At 34.5% G+C, this 22,525-nt stretch overlaps 1 protein-coding gene across 26 annotated transcripts in view; it reads right to left on the reverse strand.

Moving 5' to 3' along the window:
- BIRC6 (baculoviral IAP repeat containing 6) overlaps positions 1–22,525 on the reverse strand; it is a 225,639-nt gene that overhangs the window by 42,432 nt on the left and 160,682 nt on the right. For all 26 annotated transcript variants that reach the window (XR_006292783.1, XM_043553219.1, XM_043553244.1 and 23 more), the window contains 2 exons: positions 19,133–19,297; positions 18,072–18,240 (listed from right to left, as the gene is read on the reverse strand). Coding sequence is in view for 25 of the 26 variants with exons in the window: in XM_043553219.1 (XP_043409154.1) it covers positions 18,072–18,240; positions 19,133–19,297 (334 nt within the window). In the remaining variant the exon portion in view is untranslated. The remainder of the gene's footprint in view (positions 1–18,071; positions 18,241–19,132; positions 19,298–22,525) is intronic.

Here is a 22,525-nt window from a genome sequence, read left to right on the forward strand (position 1 = left end):
GAGATGCGGCATAGGAATTCTCAACTCTATAAAATCAGTTGTGACGGCCTGATGACAAACAGGGAGGCTCTTCAGAGTGATGGAGGAGTCGGTCCTCGTTCCACACTTTCCGATGGTGATGCAGAGGACAGAGGCAGGAAAGTAGGACTGCTCATTCTGGCCTTCCTTTGAAATTTTACTCTCCATCTTAACCATACATAAAATTTCCATACATACTTGGTTAGGTTTAAAGCCTTTTTTCCAACCTATGACCTAATGTTACAGCTTACTACAATTTTATGGTATAACATAGTACGCTCCAGTTTTCAAGGAAATCCAAGTTAAAACCCAAAGTTACTAATCAATAGGCATAAAATACAACATTAATTCTTGTGAGGATATGAGAAAGCCAGACTTCCATAAACAGATATATATGCAACCTGATAACCAATCTGGCACTATTTAATGCCCATATTCTATGACTTAGCAATACCATTTGTTACTATAAAACAAGGGTGACTAATATAATACTGTTTTTACAGCATATAATACTGAAGGTAGGAAGCACCCTAAGAGCAATAAGGGACTAAATACACAATAATATCTAAATGATTGTATCCTATGTAGAATTTGAAAAGAATATAGATCTATACCTATACTTGAGTGAAGTAAGTTGTAAAATAATACATAAAGATGACATTTATGTAAAAAGAAACTCAAATATATTTGCTTTTTTATAGCTGGGAAACTACATAGGAATACTTAGAGGAAAAAGATGAATTTCTAAACATAAATGTTATATACATGAGTAACATCTCACACTGATTATCCTGACAAATCGTAAAACATTGCTGATAAGGCTACAGTCTACTTTGACCATTTCTCTCCTTGTCCACTCATTCACCAGGCATATCACTTTGGTATACATACATCTAATCCTTTTTCTACACGATATTCTGTGTGTGTATAACTTTTAGGAAAAGGAACTACAGTCCTCATTGTGTGTATGAGAAGCTAAGATTTAATAACATGTACCATCAGCTAAATAGAAAATAGCAAGAACAATGACACTGAGGTACATTTAACTCTAGAGCTTTTTCATTATACTGTGATGCCTCCTGTGTTGTTCAATAGGGTAACCACCGGCCACACATGGCTATTTAACTTTAATTAAAATGGAAAGAATTAAAAATTCTGTCCTTAACTGTACTAGCCACATTTCAAGTGATCAACATTCACATGACTCCATATTGGACAACAGAATGTTTCCATCAGAGTGAAACATATAGAATGTTTCCATCATAGTGAAAAATTCTCTCAGATAATACCTTCTTCAAATGCCAAAGTCCTTATATTATGCTTACCTACATAAGCCATGAAAACTATGTGGGTATGGGCTCTACCCAGAGATGAGTCTTTCTCTGCGAGGTGTAGATATCATATAGGGTGAAAGAAATAATCTCTAGATTACATTTAAAACAGCATGAATACTTTGTTTCAGGTTTATTTAAAAACCAGTGATACATACATGTACTGGATATACTTATATAGTTAGATACAGAATACTGATAATATTAATTAACGGTACTTTCACCTAGAAAGAAGAACTAGGGTTGGGGGGACAAATATCAGGGTGAATTACTTTTCATCATATACCAGTTTGAACTATTTTATAATGGTTTACCAGAGTATCCATCATGCAGTAAATATTTTATTGACAAAAGGAGATAATTTAGTAATTACTAGGTCATAAAACTTGATAACACATAGATGATTTAAAGAACTTAAGATATATAAACACTTCAGCTATGATCTTGTCACAGAATAAGCAACAGACAATATATATTATTTCTAGTTTAAAAATTATTCTGACCTCTGTATAAGAAAGAAAATACTTATTATTTTAGACAGTGTGTTCATTAAGGAACAGAATTTTGTTTTCCAATGTTATTATGTATACTTATAGACTTTGCTCAGAATTTGGTGTTTTTCCTTACTGTCTTTTGAATAAAATTTTATGAATGCAATTTATGCTCCACATTACATTACCTCCAGATAATTCATCCTCCATTGCTATGCAACATTCTACTGCTGGAAAAATTAAATCTAATACAACAAAGCATGGCTTTTTCTAAGTAATTAGTAACATATAATCTCACATTACAGAAGCAGTAAACTAAATTATATACCAAATCACATCACACTGAAATGACTCCAAACAGTAAAGTGACAGGAGGTTATCATATATCCACAAAACTGTCTTAGAGGTTTAATAACAAGACACTTAGCCAGGTTAATCAACGCGACTAAAAATAAACACCAATTTTGTTCTTAAAATAATTGAGGCAATATTGTGTTTCATTAAAAGAAAACAACCCTACTGAACTAAACCTAAAATGTTCTGAAATATAAACTATTTGATCCAAAGAATATGAAGAAATAATTTGACAAAGGAAATTTTAAAATGAAAAGCACATTTCCAAACAGTGTAACAGTAACTCCTCACAGATCAATTTTTAAGAATAAAGGTGTAAATTACAGTACACTGATTGCTAATCCCCAAATGAAAATAGCAATTATAAACAGTGTAGTCATTTTCCTTTCTAAACTTGGAATATGACTAAGTAATACAGGAAATGACTCTGATTGCATTATCAACAATTCACTGAAAACACAAACTAATTCTAGAAGCAATCCCTCTCTAAAGGTGGTGATGGCTGCACCTATCTGTGAATATGTCAAAACTCATCAAAAGTACATGAATTGTACAGTAAGTGAATTATCCTCAATAGAACTGTTATGAAAAACTTCTTAATTATTTCTTCACATACCATTTCCACTTTTTTCTTCTGGGGTATTTATTTTTTTCAATTGCTTTATAATACTGCTTTGTATATGAGGAAAAGAAAAAGTTTTATGAACATTTTCCCTAATATGTCATCTTAGTTTTCAAATATATGAAGAGAGAGACACAAATGTGACTTATACAGCTTCTTTTGTCTCGGAGCCAGCAAAAGAAATGAAGCTTAAGCTTATCTTCCATCTTCCACTAAAATTCTGAATAGCTTCCATTTCTACACTTAAGTACTGGACACATTAGAATTTACACTGATATAAATATGGCCAGTTATCCAAAGATTTCCAATTGTGCTATTTTATAAACTCATTTAATGAAGTACAGCACACAGTGTTTTATTCTTCCCAGCCTGCTTCCTTGTAACATTCAAAGAGAAAAAGAAGAGTATAAATTACAACAAAAACCCCAGTAACTTATTTTGTGGGTACCAACCAATTCTAAAATTTATACAGAAAGGCAAAATACTCAAAATAGCCAGTATAATACTTAAAAAGAAGTCAAAGAGCTGCTAAAAGCAGACTTTAAGACTCAGTATAAAGTTAACGATAATCAAGATAATGTAGTATTGGCAAAATAACAAATAGATCAACGGAACAAAAAATTTAACAAAAATCTGTACATGAAGATTTACAGCAGCTTTATTCATAACTGCCAAGACCTGGAAACAACCAAGATGTCTTTCAAAAGGTGAACTGTTAAATCGTTGACTATCCAAGCTTTCAAGTCACAAAATGACATGGAGGAAACTCAAATACATGTTGCTCAGCGAAAGAATTACTCAGTGAAAGCCAATTTGACAAGGTTATATACTGTATAATTCCAACTATATGACATTTTGGAAAAGGAAAAACTGGAGCCTGTAAAAAAGTTACCAGAGGTTTTGGGGGATGAGGGACAGTCTGGGATGAATAGGGGGGAACACAGGGAGTTTCTTAGGGAAGTGAGTGGAATCTACTTTGTGTGATACTATAATGGTGGAATGCAGGACACTATGCATTTGTCAAAATCCACAGAAATGTCCAAGAGAGAGTGAACACTAATGTAAACTACTGACTTTAGTTAAAAACAATGTATCATTATTATTCCATCAATTGTAACATGTACCACACTAATGCAAGATAGAAGTAACAGAGGATACTGAGTAGAAGAGAGAGGGAATATACAGAACTCAATGTTTATGTAAAGCTGTACAACTGCACGGTGCACACGCGCGCACACACACACACACACATTTTTTTGGCTTATACATTTTAAGGAGAGAGTGTGTGCATACGCCAGGGCAAGACAGAGAAAGAGGGAAAGACAGAATTCCAAGCCGACTCCATGCTGTCATTGCCAAGTTTGATACGGGGCTCAAACTCAAGAAGCATGAGATCATGACCTGAACTGAAATCCAGAGTTGGTCACTTAACCAAGTGAGTCATCCAGGAGCACCCCAAAATAAATTAGTTTAAAAAACAAGCTACAAAAAAACCCATAGTATTTTATACAAGAATAAAACTAACCCAAGACACAATGATTGAAAGAAAAAATGTTTTTTAATGTTTATTTTTGAGAGAGAGAGAGAGAGCGAAAGAGAGAGCAAGAGAGCAAGTGAGCATGAGTGGAGGAGAGGCAGAGAGGAAGACACAGAATCTGAAGCAGGCTCAGCTCTGAGCTGTCAACACAGACCCTGATGTGAAGCTCGAACTCACAAACTGCGAGATCATGACCTAGGCTGAAGTCAGATGCTTAACCAACTGAGCCACCTAGGCACCCCAGGGCACAATGATTTTTTTAAATAATAATTATTAAATGGTTATAAGTTACAAAAAAAACCAGGAAAAACCACAAAATAAGAAAACACCTGTCCATTATAAGAATAATGCCGAGGCCAGCTCAGCATGCTAAAACTCAATAAAAAGGAGTCCGGAAAAAAGATATGACAAATTTGCAAGCACATGTATGACTGTTAATTAAAATTTTTTAAAATCTAAAAATAAACGGGAATAGAGAAAATAAAACAGCTCTTTTAAGTAAATGAAACATGGTATTTCCTTTTATTCAAATGACATTTCATTCAATTAAGTTAGCAGTGGGAAGGGACAACTGAGAATCTTAAATTATGAAAATAAAATATATTCTCTTCAAATGAGAAATGGAAGCAAAAGCTGTGGAGACAAGGTAATAAGCAACGGACAATGAGATTGAGAATCGTTTTAACAGTGTGAGACAAAAAACTCTGGGTCCGATTTACAAAGAACTTTAAATTTCATTACTGTATCATTTCTTATGTATTTTGCTCTTAAAATGTCAAGTTTTTGTATGTTTGCTTTTTTCCTGATAATAATTAGTTACATAAACAAGTGCGTTAATTTTAATGTCAAATTCTAAGAGATATTAACATATCCGGCAATCTACACTTATGTCTGGAACTTAGAACATGGTTATTAATTAATAACTCATTTTGTATTATTTGTGTTTTTTTAAAAAAGATTTATTTCTGAATATGGCCAGAGAGGAGAAAACTAAGGAAAAGCTAATTTATGTTCATGTTTTTTTGGTATGCACTTTTAACGTTTATTTATTTTTTGGGGGACAGAGAGAGACAGAGCATGAACGGGGGAGGGTCAGAGAGAGAGGGAGACACAGAATCAGAAACAGGCTCCAGGCTCTGAGCCATCAGCCCAGAGCCCGACGCGGGGCTCGAACTCACGGACCGCGAGATCGTGACCTGGCTGAAGTCGGACGCTTAACCGACTGCGCCACCCAGGCGCCCCTGGTATGCACTTTTAAAACTAACATGGATGGTCAGTGAACAAAGGAGTTAATAAATGTAACAAACTCTTAATGAAAACTTTCTTGTTAAAATACAAAACAAAGCAGGGCGCCTGGGTGGCTCAGTCGGTTTAAGCATCCGACTTCGACTCAGGTCATGATCTCACAGTTCGTGAATTCCAGCCCTGCATCAGGTGAGCTCAAGCCCCACTCCAGGCTCCAGACTCTCTCTCCCTCTCTCTCTGAACTTTGTGGGATTCTCTCTCTCTCTCACTCCCTCCCTCTCTGCCTCTTGCTTACTCGTATGCTTTGTCTCTCAAAAATAAATGAATAAATTAAAAAATAAAGTAAAATGAAAAAAATAAAATTAAAATTAAAAAAAATTACTTAAAAAACTATAACACAAAGCAACTGTTTCCATCTTGAATTCCTTAGTCCCATTTCTGTCAATAAGAGCTTCATCAGAAAACCTTAGATTATCTTTATACTTTGCTCCTTTTTACCTGCATACTTCACTGTTATTAAAGGATTAAATATGACCAGCTGACAAAGAAAGAGCAGGGGCACAACGCTGTTATGCAACACCATGTCTGCAACAGTGGCTTACAGCTCCATCATTATTCATAAAGTGCCAAGTGCATGTTCAATGTTACTGCTTGTTACTAAACAAAGTCACTATCCTTCTGATGCTCGGAAGTTCCCTGGTTGCTGAATCATGCAATGCTTGAAAAGTACCTTGGAGTTACCAACTACAGATAGAGGTGTGTGACATTACTATAATTATTCCGGTAAGAGAAATTTTCTAATTTGAAAGTAGTGACTAGTACAAGATATAAAAACAGAATTCTCATTTTCTGTACTTGAAATTACATTTCAACACAGAAAAGGATGTTCAAACAGCTGAAAAGAAACAGAAGAGTTTTAAGATTCATCAGACAGAAAATTCGTAACTAGTCACCATTTTTGTGAAGCACCATTCAGCATGTATAAAAGCCAAAAGAAACATGGAACACATTTACCATTTGATTACTACTGGTAGAGGCTATCAATTTATACCAAACAGTTACAGTGAAATTTACATGGATTACTACTGGAGAAGACTGGATACATGTATCCCCCTGGATACAATGAAAACATCTGTCATCGTGAGTATGAAGCCTGTCCAGGCTCTGCTCACTTTTCTTTCCTTGAGTACAAGCAGAAGCTCTCCACGAAGAGAAAAAAATCCATTCATCACCACTGTGGACTATGCAGGATATCTGATAATACTTTATTCCTGATGCAATGTAGAGTAAGGAACACATCTCTTTTTATTATTTTAAAAATCTGACATTTAGTACCTTCATTATTTTAGGCTAAAATATGCAGTGATTATATACACATATCAGACCAACTGACTGCAATTCACATGTATGTCAGCTTAACTAGATATAGATAGAATATTTGAAAATAAAATTTAGAGTTACTAAATATAGAACACATATAAACGGCAGATCTAATGTTTACCTTTTCATTATATTTTCTTATCCTATCGAACTGTTGAGAATAGATTAGAAGTTCTACTAAAATATATTCATTTTCTATCATTTTCCATCATGTTAACAGAATAAAATAAAAATGCACCCTGAAAAATTATGCAAAGATAACTAGTAAATTTATTTACTATTTCTGTACATATTGGAAGGAATCTTTCCTAGAGGTTTCACAATTTTCTTTTTTTCTAGACCAAGAGATGTTCTGGGAAAATGAGTACTTTTGTCATCATTACAGCAGAAGACGTTAAGAAGCAAGAAAAGAGGGAAGAAAAAGCAGCGCCTATCTCAGCCATATTAGGCATCATGGGACAATAATTCATCTCTTGGTAATTGTTCTTGTTTTATTTCTATACCACACTCTGATGATCTTTTTCATGCGGCTGCATTCAAGAGCAAAACCAGCTCTAATAAGAATGATTTCTAAGAATATCCTTTAAAAGTCCATTTCCAGAGAACTATGACACACATTCCAGGGTAAATGCCTTGTTCTAAGCGTGGCGATGACTACAGACGACCAAGATTTACTGCCAGAAAACATACATGACTTGGCAATATAAACAAGACACAAAAGCAAAAATGCCATAGACATTTTTTCTCAACGTACATGTTGAATATATTGTTTATAATCAAATTGCATTTAAATATGTTTTCTTTAAGCTCCTACCTATCTACCTAATATAGGAAAGGGAAATTTAGTCAGTATGGAAAGGAAGACCAACAAAATGTAAAGCAAAATAAAGATTTAGTCAGCATAAATAAACACAATATTTTCAAAATCACTATCTTCCTCTGGATTTATATTTAATATCCCAAAAGAAATGCATACTTTAAAATGATTTTTTGGTAGTTAAGCAATTCTAACTGTAAGATTACATAGAAAATGAACACTATGTAAGAAAAGTATCTTGTTTTTTTCTGATGAGTCATCAGCACGTGCTGACTTTATTTCTCTGATGAATTTCAGTAAAAACGAAAACAAAATAGACACCTAAAATGTGCAAAAACTTCAACTCAATTGAATAAAATATTTGTTTACAGAATGTTAATTTAAGTGAACTCAAAACTAATGTGAAAACTAAATACATTCATTATTCAAATATTTAATTTTATTTAACATTTTTTTAAATGCTTATTTTTGAGGGAGAGTGCAAGCTAGAGAGAGGCAAAGAGAGAGAAGCGGACAGAGGACCTGAGGCATTCTCTGTGCTGACAGCAGACAGCCCAATGCAGGGCTCCAATTCACAAACTATGAGATCATGACCTGAGGCAAAGTCTGATGCTCAATCAAATGAGCCACCCAGGTGTCTCTCAAATATTTAATTTTCAATTAAGGAATTTATCCACTTACTTTGCCTAATCTGACACATAAAATCATCCTATATATTTCAAGGAAATATCATACAGAAAGAATCAGAGATCTTTAAATTATTTCTCTGTAAATTATAAATCCTTTTAGTAATTAAATACTGAATTTTAATCTATAATTATTTGCAATTAATAACCATACAAAGTAATGTGGGTAATATTCATATCTTAAAAGACAATCACTGGGAATGCAAGCTGGTGCAGCCACTCTGGAAAACAGTATGGAGGTTCCTCAAAAACTAAAAAAAGAACTACCCTATGACCCAGCAATTGCACTACTAGGCATTTATCCACAGGATACAGGTGTGCTATTTTGAAGGGACACATGCACCCCAATGTTTATAGCAGCACTATCAACAACAGCCAAAGTATGGAAAGAGCCCAAATGTCCATCCATGGATGAATGGATAGAGAAGATGTGGTGTGTATACACACACACACACACACACACACACTGGAGTATTACTGGGCAATCAAAAAGAAGGAAATCTTGCCATTTGCAACTACATGGATGGAACTGGAGGGTATTATGCTAAGTGAAATTAGTCAGAGAAAGACAAAAATCATATGACTTCACTCATATGAGGACTTTAAGAGACAAAACAGATGAACATAAGGGAAGGGAAACAAAAATAATATAAAAACAGGGAGGGGGACAAAACAGAAGAGACTCATAAATATCGAGAACAAACTGAGGGTTACTGGAGGGGTGGTGGGAGGGGGGATGGGCTAAATGGGTAAGGGGCATTAAAAAATCTATTCCCGAAATCATTGTTTCACTATATGCTAACTAATTTGGATCTAAATTTTAAAAAATAAAAAATAAAATTAAAAAAAAAGAATTTTATATTGATACATATTAAAATGATAATATTTGGGATACATTGGGTTAAATAGGATACATTAAAAAATAAAAAAATAAAATAAAAAAGATAATTACGTAACAAATATATTATGCTTGGCAAACTAATTACATTTTTTTAGTAGTGATCTGGTAATTTGACTTTTACAGTTAAAATCCTTCCCAAATAAAACTCTATTTTCTCCTCTAAAAGATCAAGTTGTAGAAATTATATTTGAGCAAAACATAGTTAAAAACAAATGCTGAGGGGGCACCTGGGTGGCTCAGTCAGGCATCCGACTTTGGCTCAAGTCACAATCTCGCGGTTCATTGATTCGAGCCCTGCACCAGGCTCTGTGCTGACAGCTCAGAGCCTGGAGCCTGCTCTGGAATTTGTGTCTCCTTATCTCTCTCTGCCCCTCCCCTGTTCATGCTCTGTCTCTCTGTCTCTCAAAAATAAATAAATGTTGGGAAGCCTGGGTGGCTCAGTTGGTTAAGCGTCCGACTTTGGCTCAGGTCATGATCTCACGGTTCGTAGGTTTGAGCCCCGCATCGGGCTCTGTGTTGACAGCCTGGAGCCTGGAGCCTGCTTTGGATTCTGTGTCTCCCTCTCTCTCTCTGCCCTTCTCCCTTTTGCGCTCTCTCTCTCAAAAAATAAATACATGTTAAAAAAATTTTTTTAAATACATAAATGTTAACAAAACAAAATGCTGAAATAAACACTGGGTACAGTAAAGTAAGAGAAAGAATTTTTTCACCCAGAATTCTCACTAAAATGTAACTCAATAAATAAACTGAAAACTATTCTTTGATATTACTGCATATTTATAAACAAAACATGCCTTTGCAATCAAGATGCTTCCAAATGAAGGGCACCTGGTGGCTCAGTAGATTAAGTGTCCAACTCTTGATTTCAGCTCAGGTCATGATCTCACGGTTTGTGAGACAACCTCACGATGGCAGCTCTGTCAGCACAGAGCCTGCTTGGGATTCATTCTCTCTCTCTCTCTCTCTCTCTCTCTCTCTCTCTCTCTCTCTCTCCAAAGCCCCCTACCGTCCCTTCCCTGTTCTTGCACGCATGTGCTTGCTCTCTTTAATAAACTTAAAAAAAAAATTTTTAGAAAGTTACTTGCAAATGAAAATTACTAAAAGGGTATCTTAAGTGAGCACACAGCATGAAAACTATTTGTCCATTAAAAAACAATTAGAAGGTGTTTTACTGCACAGCTATGAATTTGATATAAGTAACACTATCATATATAAGTGCTATAACAGAAACATCAATGGACTTCATACAAATACTTTGATAAAAGTAACTTTTGCATATAATAATTCATACACAATATCTCCTCTCCCTTGCAGTTTTCCAATTATTTAATTTATTGAATTCATACTCCTCAACTGAGCCTTAGCCAACAAATTATTTTGGGGATTCATGTCAACCCTAGAAATGCTGAATGCTGGCTTAAGTCGGCAGTTAAGCCAGCTAGTAGACAAAAAGAATGAAATACAGAGAAACCCACATCAAAGTATCAAAGATTTTTGGCATAGGATCAAAGTATGTATGTTTCTTACACAAGTCAGGAAGGGCTCTACCCAGCTGGAAGGGCATTCTACTGGGGAAATATGTATGTATATGATATATTTTATAGTTTCTCAATGTAAACCTAATTAATTGATTGTTTTAGTCAATTCCTTTTTTATGGCGTCTTTAAAAAAAGTATTCTAAATTTGTTATATAAACATCCAGTTTGTGTAATATTGAATTATGTAATGGCAATAGAGGCATAAATAAATTTGGAAACAAACACAACTTTTAACAGGTTTACAATTTAACTATTGAGAAGAGAAATATATATATACAAGTTGAGTTGTTTATAAAAGAACTAGAGAGTTATGTTTAATTTGGCAAGTGGTTAGGTGGATTCATTAAGAAAGTTTATACTATAACAGCACTACAACGTAAGAAGTGAAAATATAAGCATTAGGTACACTGGCAACTAACAGGAAGGAAGGATCGCTTTACTGTGGTTGATCAAGTAAGGTATCTCTGCAGTGTTGCAGATATTTTATCCTTACAAACCGGTACAAATCACATCAGTTGGGAATCCATTTAAAGTTTAATTAAAGCAACCCCATCTCCCCCTTTAAAATTACCAGTACAATTATTTAACAGAGAGAGTGATGTATTCTACACCAAAGATATTTGCATATAGGATGCCTCTGACAAAAATGAGAATTCCAGATAAAGGGAACTAACATTTGTTGATGAACGCTTATGTGCAAGACACGCTGAGTGGACAATAACATGATCAAAATCTTGGCATTCTGTACTCTTTTACCAAGAATGAAATGGTAGAGGGGTGCTTGCGTGGCTCATTCAGTTAAGTGTCTGACTTCGGCTCAGGTCATGATCTTGCGGCTCGGAGTTCGAGCCCCGCGCCGGGCTCTGTGCTGTCAGCTCAGAGCCTGGAGCCTGCTTCGGATTCTGTGTCTCCCTCTCTCTCTGCCCTTCCTCTGCTTGCATACACTCTCTTTCTCTCAAAAAAATAAGCAAACATTAGAAAAAATTAAAAGAAAAAAAAAGAATGAAATGGTAGACAGGTCCTGAAAGTATCTTGTTTTTGTAGAAAATAGATACACTAAATATAGGCAAGCATTCCAGATTTTATTTTGTACTCCTCAGCTAATTTTCAAGAAAACTAGGGCCATATTATAACAGTTTGGGATTAAAAACCAAATGGCATGCAATTCTACTTAGCAGAAGTATCTTAAAATTTTTACCCCTTTCTGACAGACTATTAAAAGAGTGCAAAGAAATGGCATACACAACACAACTCAAAAGCTTCAAGTAAACTATTACAAAGAAAACTACAGGGGCGCCTGGGTGGCTCAGTCGGTTGAGCATCCAACTTCAGCTCAGGTCACGATTTCGCGGTCTGCGAGTTCGAGCCCCGCATCGGGCTCTGGGCTGATGGCTCAGAGCCTGGAGCCTGCTTCCGATTCTGTGTCTCCCTCTCTCTCTGCCCCTCCCCCATTCATGCTGTGTCTCTCTCTGTCTCAAAAATAAATGTTAAAAAAAAAAATTAAAAAAAAAGAAAACTATAAGTAAGGATATAAAGTTAAGTATTATGTGTCATAATGGCTCAATACTTTCTACTTATTTGTTCTCAGACAAGTTGTATCAACAAAGTAACTTTTTACGAATGATAAAATTGCATACTTTCTATTGATAAACTATTATCTTTTCTCGGTACAACACTAATGTAATATTCAAGCTCTTAAACAATAGGCCCTCCTGAATTTACTGCCCTGAAGACCAGAAAGATGGATAGGGGAAAAAAGGAAAAGAAAAAAAAAAAAAAAGGAAAGATGGGTTCACTTCCAATTGTACATTTACTTTGAATTAACTTTATAGTAATAACTTTGGGTTTTAAAAAATGTGGTCATATTTAAATTAAGACATTTGCCATAACAAGAAAATTAACTTATTTTCAACTAGTATACTCATGAGATTAAACTTAAGTCCTCACTTTCTGAGAAATATAACAAAAGATAAGACACGATAAGAACCTAAACACATAACTCCAGTGTGAGGAAAATCAGATGGTTTAATACAGCTTGCACTAATGGGTTTTGTTCCACTATAGGTAGTTATGGAACCAGCAAACCAACGCTGTGAAAATGACAAAATTTTCGTATTAGTATATACCATCACTTAGCTAAGACAAATAGCCAAACTCGTACCTTATAATGTTCCCAAAAGAAAGTCCTGTACTTGTTTTCTCATTTCTACCTTCCTCTAACCTATCATGTTTATTCATTTCTCTTTTCCATACTGAAAAATCCACTTATGGCTTTCCTTCAGATTTGAAAATTTTTGAGTTTGGTAATAGCCATATTACTGCTAAAGAGTTAAACCCGGGCAACTGACTAAATGTCTCTGGATTTCATTTTTCTCATTTGTCCCTTCCTAGTCTGTATATTGGCAGGGAATGAACAGGAAAACTCAAGTTTCCCTTTCTGAAATTGTATTTACCTCCATGCTATGAAACCAGCACTAAAATGGTACAGATTTTATGATACTGATAAAGGATTTTTTTTTTTTTTTTTTTTTTTTTTTTTTTTTTACAGAGAGAGAAAAAAGAGTATGAGCGGGAGAGGGATGGGGAGGGGGGAGGGAAAGGGGGGAGGGAGGGAGGGAGACAGAGAATATGAATCTTAAGCAGGCTTAACGCTCAGTGCAGAGCCTGATGTAGGGCTACACCCTATGACCCTGGGATCATGACCTGAGCTAAAGTGAAGAGTCAGATGTATAACCAACTGAGCCACCCAGGCATCCCTGATAAAGGCTTTTGTTCCATTACATTAATGGCAAGTAAGTTAATATTCTCAGTGATGTTTTCTGAAAATAGGAGAATGTCATTTCCCAAAATGGTATCAAGATGAGGTGAGGGTGAGGTACCCTAAAGGAACATTCTACATTCATACTTTTTTTTTTTAACCAAATATTGCTAGCAATGAAACAGGATCTCCATCTAGTGGCCAGTAGGGTAACTGCATGCTTACTGAATAGCATAGTTAACCGTGGCTTGAGGAAAAAAAAGATCCTTGTTTACAAGGCAGCTTTCAAAATAACATGGCTATAACAAATAGAATGTTGACAAAGAAAAGTTAAAATGAACACATTTTTCATACAAGGATTTTCCTATCTACCTAACTACTTTCTCTAACAGTTTTTACCATTCCTATGAAAACTGATACTGGAGTTCAAACATGTAATTCACTTATTTGTTTCAATTACCCACCTTCAGCTCTGGCTTCAAATTTACTGTTTTATAATTTTTCCAGCAACTCTCTTGATTACAGACTAAGCTTACTGAATTAAATTCTTTCAAGAAAAATTTAAAAATACATACACAATACTGTTTTGATACATATAGTTGGCCAACAGACAGGTATATTACTGGGTTAATCTAATGTACAAAAGCAAGTAAGAACACTAATATACTTCTTTATTTTATTAGCATAAAAAGAACTATTATTTAAGCTTCAAATATACGTATCTATTTTAAATAACTGAAACCATCCCATAATATCTGAGAAATCTGATCACCAAACCAAACCAAATTTTGCCATTCTTTCACTTATAAACAGGCTTCTATTTTTTGTGCCCCACCCATTTTCAGGCCAACAGAGAAAGACCAATATATGAAAAGTGTATAGTAACAAAACTACTATTAGGTTACTAAAAATTCCTCCTGGGGGGAGCCTAGGTGGCTCACTCGGTTAAGCGTCTGACTTTAGCTCAGGTAATAATCTCATGGTTCATGAATTCGAGCCCTGCATCAGGCTCTGCACTGCCGGCTCAGAGCCTGGAGCCTGCTTTGGATTCTCTGTCTCCCTCTCCCTCTCCCTCCCCGTGTCTCTCTCCACCCACCTCCCTGCTTGCATACACACGTGTGCGCGTGCTCGCTCACTCTCTCTCAAAAATAAATAAAACACTAAACATACACATTCATAAGCGTATCCAGTAATTTTTAAATTTTACAAATCAATATAAAAATAACACACTGGATAAATAATGCAAAGCCATATTATGCTACAAGTTAAAGTGTTGTTTGAGAATCACTTATTGTAACTGTAACAGATGTAATGACTAAACGTAATCAGTACCTATCTCTGGAGAATGGGATCAGTGTCTCAGTTACAGAACTGTTAGAAGGTCAGTAACGGAAAAAAGGGTGTCCTTTTCTCCAAGGAATCAGTATGCACTCTTTATGCTGGTAATGATTTTACAACGGACAGTACTCTCTTTTCACCTGTGATGCAAAGATTTTCACAGCTAAAGCGAAGATCAATTATTATGTGCAATTTCTGTTTATCAGTATGGCTAAGCATATTGTTATTCACTTAAAATTTTTGGCCAATTTTTAAACTTCCACCAAAATAAAACAGACTTACAAATAACCTACTACATAACAAGCCTTCTAATATGAGAACTTTAAGGCATTATTAAAAGACACAAGTGGACTCTGGTATTCATAGCACTCTTTAATAGTCATTAAGAAGACAAGTTCAGAGATTTCAAAGTATCTAACTTATACATTAGGAGTCAGAAAAGAAGGACAAAAACGAGGTTGTAAAGGGGTAAGAAACCACATTCAATACTTAATGGCAGGCCAATGAAAGTAGGGCATGAACTGCTGTATGTCTTGTCTTGCTCGCCGATTGTTTCCCAACATGTAACAGAAAGGAAATGTGTACTACTTTACCAGAGTTCTCAAGACAGCCTATTTCATTATGCTTGCTTGTGTTTTTGTACATTATCTGCTAGCGATGCAAGCAAACCATCCCTTGAATGTAATGTCTCAAATGAAATTATTAGCACCTCTCCCACAAACACCAACAAATGGCCTGTACTCTGTAAAAAATGTCAGTATTATGAAAGACAAAGCAAAGCTTGCAACAGTTTTTTACCCTATCCCACCACCCAAACTTGCCAATATTCTTTTTTTTTTTTTTAAGTTTATTTATTTATTTTTGAGAGAGCAAGAGTGTGTGAGCAGGGGAGGAGCAGAGAGAGGGAGAGAGAATCCTAAGCAGGGCCCATGCTGTCAGCACAGAGCCTAACTGGCTTGAGCTCATGAACCCTGAGATCACAACCTGAGCCAAAATTAAGAGTCTGTTGCTTCACTGACTGAGCCACCCAGGCATCCCACCAAAAATAATATTCTATAGGCAAGTGACAAAACTGGAAATTGGACTAGGTAATCTGTTCAGATTTTAAAATGCTACTTAAAAACTAACATTTTAAGCAAAATTAATGATTATATAAATAACATATTTACTGATATAATACTATTTTTTTCCTGAAAATCAATTCATATTTAGAATATTCTAAATGAGCATACTTTTCTCACAGTCTAAAGATCAGAATATATCCCAAACGTGACAGTAATTTTCTCTGATCACTTAAAACATCGTTTAAAAGGTGTATTACCAAATTATCTGATCTACTTAACTAAGTCACTTTATAGCAATTAACTGATCTTAAAGTATTATTCCAAAATCATTTTTGTTACCACATTCAAATATAAATGTACCAATTCCAGTTATACCAATGGACAAGGTACCAGGTTCGAGCACATAATTCTAAAACTAGGGCTAAAACAAAATCATTTTATAGGGAAAAAGTCATAAAGGAAAGGTCAAATTCTGATCTATCACATTAAACTTCTAAAATAGTTCCAAGATACAGCATCTAAGTCTCCGTAATGGCATATGGTTAACAAAATCACGGTTTATTTATTAACATATATACTTACCAGAAAGTGCACCTTACATGAATACATTACTTTAAACAGTAAAAGTAGATAATACTGGATTTCCTTTTTGACCCTGATCCATAAACATAAAAGCTCAGTATTATACAAAGACTGAATTATAGAACAAGATAAATTTTAAAATTTTTGAGAGGATATACATTTTAAAAGTGAAAGGACTAATTAAATAATATTTTAATAATGTGGAAAGAGATAAAGAAAAACCTTATCCCACTCTACTCAATTTCTCTACACAACCCAATGTTAAATTTCAGCACCAATATCTAAAATAGTTAAGTGTTTATACCTCTAATTATTTTACTTAATCAAAAAAATACACTGTGTACCTGATACCTACTTTTTAAAAAAGACCAATTTAATGTATCAAACATGTCAATGTAAAAGAAAACTCAATCTAAATAATGTATCATCTCAATATTTTTATGAAGTTTAAGGCAGATTAGAGAACTGTGTTTAGAAGCCCAATAATCTCCATAATGGTAGAAAATAGGGGCAGTTACCCCTTTACAAATACAAGTAGCTTTTCCATCTCCAACTGTGCATTAAAAAGATTTATTCCCATCATTTCCCTCACCTATTCTTCCTTAATAATCTAAGTATATGTGTAAATGTCTATTTTCATAACAATATGATTAAAGAAAGGCATAGATAAGAAGAACAGATACTAAAAGTTCCTGGTGAAAGGGAAGCGATGTTAATTAACTTGTTTTTCTTGGCACTCTCTGTAAACAAAACACATCCTTCTATTATTATTTAGGAAAAGAATACATTTCTCAGAAGATACTTTCATAACTACTTATGAAATAAACTAGTTTCAATGATCAGCTGCACACTGGCAAAGTAAGTACCCACAGTACTTCTATTAGTGAATTTATGAAGTTAGTAGTCTTATTATCAAGTACCTATGGGACTAAAATAATTTATACATGTCTTGAAATTACCATCATCCGAAATTTTATAGTGTTTGAGAAAAACATTAAAATTATTAAAATGCATAGAAGTTCAACCATATTTATATATAATATATAATATTTAGCTCAGAATATTATCAAGAAGCTACTAGCCTTTGCCCATTATTTTCAGTTATACATTATTTGTAAAGTAAAAAAAAAAAAAAAAAAAAAAAAGTACATTCACAGGTTAAAACAAACAGATAATGAAAACTTTCATTTTGTGTTTCAGGACAGATGACAACACAGGTAACCCAATTAGAATCCCCAATTAGAATCCCCAAAAAACAACTAAGTGTTTCCACAATAATTTTTAAGAAATAAATCCGTTAATCTCATGCCAACAGATACTGGGGAAGGATAATACCAAATACTCCAACGGAACCTCATTATTTTAATAGATAATAAAGTAAACAAAGGACTAATGACAATGTGACTTACCTGAATCATTTCGTAGATAAGATGACATAGCTGGGATGAGACAAGACTGACTGAGAAGCTCCAGAAGTACAGAAGGAAGGGCGTTACTGTTCTGTACTCTACTCTCATGAGATGACTGAGCTTCCCCATTTATTGCTCCACTCACGGGATTTATGTAACTTGCAAGAACCTAAAAATAAAAATTAGAGGGTTTAAATTGGATTTTAGCTCCACATACTTTAAAAGCCCGCATTTGGTTAGATATTCAGTCTAAGTACCAAGAGTTTATATTTTCAAGTCAGTCAACGTCTTTGTTTCAAAAACAAGACTTGTTTCCCTCAGATTTTTCAAAAGAGAAGGGTGTGTTCTGCACAATGTTACACTGTATATAGCTAGACATACAGAAAAAAATCCACCTAACAAGACAAACTTAAAAAAATTAGCAACAATTCTGGTATTGTTTATATTACTGAATAGATTCCGTGTACAGTTTGACAGTGATCTTAGAATTTTTTACTAGAATGAGCCCATCATTCTAGAATTATAGAAAATAATGCTCAAAAACTTGGCCCATTTTAGTCAATTAGTTGATGCAGGGACTAAAGCTATTATTTAAGCACCTGCCCTTCCCAATAGTGCTGTGGGACTTTCCATACTAGTGCAACTTGCCTGATTCTAGAAGAGTCCTAAAACAATGTGAGGAACGAATAAAAGAATAAATAAATAAACAAACATTTAAATATATATATTTGAAAAAGAGAGTCCAGATACAGCATTTTAGAAGAGAAGATGACTGGAAGAAGGTAGATATGGTATATTTTCCAGTTATTGGATAATTTCGTCCTTGTCACTTTCCTCTCAGTGAAAAAGCTAATTGAGATGGAAGAAATTTAGAGTTACAAGGAGGGAAGAATAAATAATCTTTGTCCAGGGGTATTTAAATGTACTAAGAGCAAGGAGCATAATATATTTTATAACAGTAGCTGAGGATGAGTTGGATACTCATCAATACTTAAAAATCAACACAAATATAAAAAAAAATTTAACTATTATCACTGACAATATCAACTTTGTAAATATACCTGCAGAAGACAGGTAACATGTTCCTCTTCCAGCCTCTGTTTAGTTAAGGCTTGTTCCACATCCCATCCAGAAGCCGTAGAACCTGTTCCAAAGCCAGTCCCTTTTGCCCAATACAGCTGTTGTTCTTCTGTTGATGTAGGGTTATGAGAGCTCGATACCTGTGGCTTGTAACAAAAAATGAAAATTTCTTACTATTTGATTTTATTTATCCTCACAAATATTTATAAGTATCAACATAAATAATTTAGCTGTTATAAGAGAACAGCTGAAGTCTCCTTAAAAAAAGTAAACAAAGGATTAATTATGTGACCCAGCACTTTCATTCCTAGGTATATAACCAAAGAAATAAAAACTGACACTCAAACAAATACAGGTCCATGTGTTTTCATAGCAAGACTATTCATGATAGCCAAAAAGCCAAAACAGCACAAATGCCCACCATGAATGCATAAACAACTGTGATATATACATACATCAAAATTATTCAGCCATAAGAAGTAATGAAGTACTGATATATGCTACTTTGTAAATGAACGTCAAAAACATGCTATGTCAAAGATGACAGACACAAAGGGTAACATACTGTACAATTTTATTCATATGAAATACCCAGAGTAGGTAAATACAGAGAGATGGAACACATGGTAGCTGCCAGGGGTTAAGGGAAGGGGGAAAATGCTTATACTTAAGAATACATAAATAAAGGGGCACCTGCGTGATTCAGTCAGTTAAGCGTCCGACTTTGGCTCAGGTCACAATCTCATGGTTTGTGAGTTTGAACCCCACATCGGGCTCTGTGCTGACAGCTCAGAGCCTGGAGCCTGCTTTGGATTCTGTGTCTCCTTCTCTCTCCGACCCTCTCTTGCTCGTGCATTAATATTTAATAAATATTAAAAAAATCTTTTAAACAAAAACATATAAAAAATTTAAAATATCAGTAAAAGAGGGGGTAAAGACTTATAGTCAATGACACAAAATTAGATAGAGAAAACAGTGAAAGGAACAGGTACATGAGCCAGCTCCCTTAGGATGAATCTAGTTAAAGCATATCTTTAATTCTTTAACTGTGTCATATGTCTTTAATCGCAGTAAGATTCCTCATACTTCTAGAAGGAACAATTTTCAATTTCTTTCTTACTGAGAATGTGATGTGTAGAAAAAATCTTTTGGGAATAGGGGACATACTAAAAAAGTGAATGGTAGAGGAAAAATGACTTAGAACCACTGGTTTTATTAACATAACCTCAAACTCTGTAAAGGTCAATTCTTCATTATTATTATTGTGCAATGTAAAATTAATTATATAACAAGAATCCTCTTTTTAAAGAATTTTCATTAAATATAATACACGATGTACCCTCAAAACATTTGCAAGTATTGGTTTCAAGAGTAATTTAAAAATAATATCAATGCTTTACATTTCTTTTAATGAGGATATTCTAAAGAAGAATATTATATACAATGATACTTTCCAAAAACAGATCTGTAAAACAGTTTTATGGATCTATGACTGCAAATGTCATCTTTCATGTATAAGATAAACTTAAAATAAATCACAATTTCATCACATATAAAAGTACCTGTAGAATTAACATTATTGATAAACATTTATTTTTTAAAATTTGTAATATAAATAATAACATACGCATGAAAAAAAAAAGCCAAGTTTAACGAGCTCCAAAAACTTATTTAACCAGGCAGGCCAAGAATTACATCACTGCACATAAGAAATTGCCCCTATTCTATCTCCTGTTTGTGAAACCTTCAATTCCTCCACAAAGTTAATTATAATCCCAATTTTTATACTCCTTACCTTTCTTTATAATTTTACCACCTAAGCATGAAACTGTAGTCACTCTAGTTTCATTTTGTCTAATTTAGGAACATTCTATAAATGGAATGATGCTGTATAAATTCCACTTTGTGTGGCACTTTAGTTGCGCTTGTGAAATTCATCACTGCTGTTACGTGTAGTTGGCTGTAGCTGTTTACTTTCATCACCTAATAGTCTCCCATTATATAGTAGACTATAATTTGCTTATCTTTTACTGTCTCCATATTATCGTATCCATTCCAGTCATTTGTACTTTTCTGATAAAGAAACAGATCACCTTTCTCCATTTATTGGATATTTAGATACCCCCTCTTATGAAGTACTCATTCTAGTCTTTCCTCTATTTTCCCATGAGGTTTTCTGCCTTTTCCTTTTGTAATTCTTGAAGCTCTCCAAATATTCTGAATACAAGTTCTTTATCAGATACACCCAAATATAGTCTCCCATTCTATGACTTCTGTTTTCACTATCTTAATAGTGTTTCCGATGAAAAATAGTTCTTAATTTTAACATAATTGCTTTTTTCCAATGTTTTTCCCCTTATGGGTTAGTGCTTTTTAAAAATTGCTTTTAAGAAATCTTTAAAAACAAAATTTTAACATTTATTTATTTTTGAGAGACAGAGAGGGGCAGAGTATGAGCAAGGGAGGGGCAGAGAGAGAGACACACACAGAATTCGAAGCAGGCTGCAGGCTGCGAGATGTCAACACAGAGCCTGACGCCGGGCCTGAACTCACAAACCGCGAGATCACGACCTGAGCCAAAGTCGGATGCTCAACCGACTGAGCCACCCAGGCGCCCCAGAAATCTTTGTGTACTCTAAGATCATAAAGGTATGAGCATATTTTTTCCATAAAAGGGTACTATTATATTTTGTATGTGTTACATACATTTATATCTATCATCCAGTCATAATTAATTTTTGCATATAGAGTTCATTAGGGTTTAAAGTTTCATTTTTGTTCCACAAGAATATTCAACTGACCCCACCATCATTTATTGATAAGATCGTATGTACCCCATCATGTTGTGCAGTTACTATTTTCATTTCAGGTAATCCTACATACAGGGATTTAAGTCTATTGTTTGCTGGGCTTCTATCTATCCTTGTACTAATACCACAGACTAATAACAAATTTTGATACATGATAGTATAAGCCTAATAAATATGTTCTTCTTTGAAACTGCCTTGGCTATTTTTGAGCCTCTGCCTTTCCCCCAAAAATGTTAGAATTGGCTTGTCAGATTCCTCCAAATTAAATCTGGAATGCCATCAAACACAAAGATCAATTTGATATGAAATAATACTGGGGCACAGTCAGTTATGCATCCGACTCTGGATCTCACTCAGGTCATGATCTCACAGTTCATGAGTTCTAGCCCCACATCGGGCTCTGCACTGGTGGCGTAGAGCCTGCTTGGGATTCTGTCTCTCCTTCTCTCTGCCCCTCCCCTGCTTGCACTCTCCCTCTCAAAAAAAAAAAAAAAAAAAAAAAAAGTATCATTGCACTGTTATATTTTTTGTGCCCATGGAAATAAACAGGGGCACAGACCTCAT

Source organism: Prionailurus bengalensis, chromosome A3 (assembly GCF_016509475.1).
Source record: "Prionailurus bengalensis isolate Pbe53 chromosome A3, Fcat_Pben_1.1_paternal_pri, whole genome shotgun sequence".
NCBI lineage: Eukaryota > Metazoa > Chordata > Mammalia > Carnivora > Felidae > Prionailurus > Prionailurus bengalensis.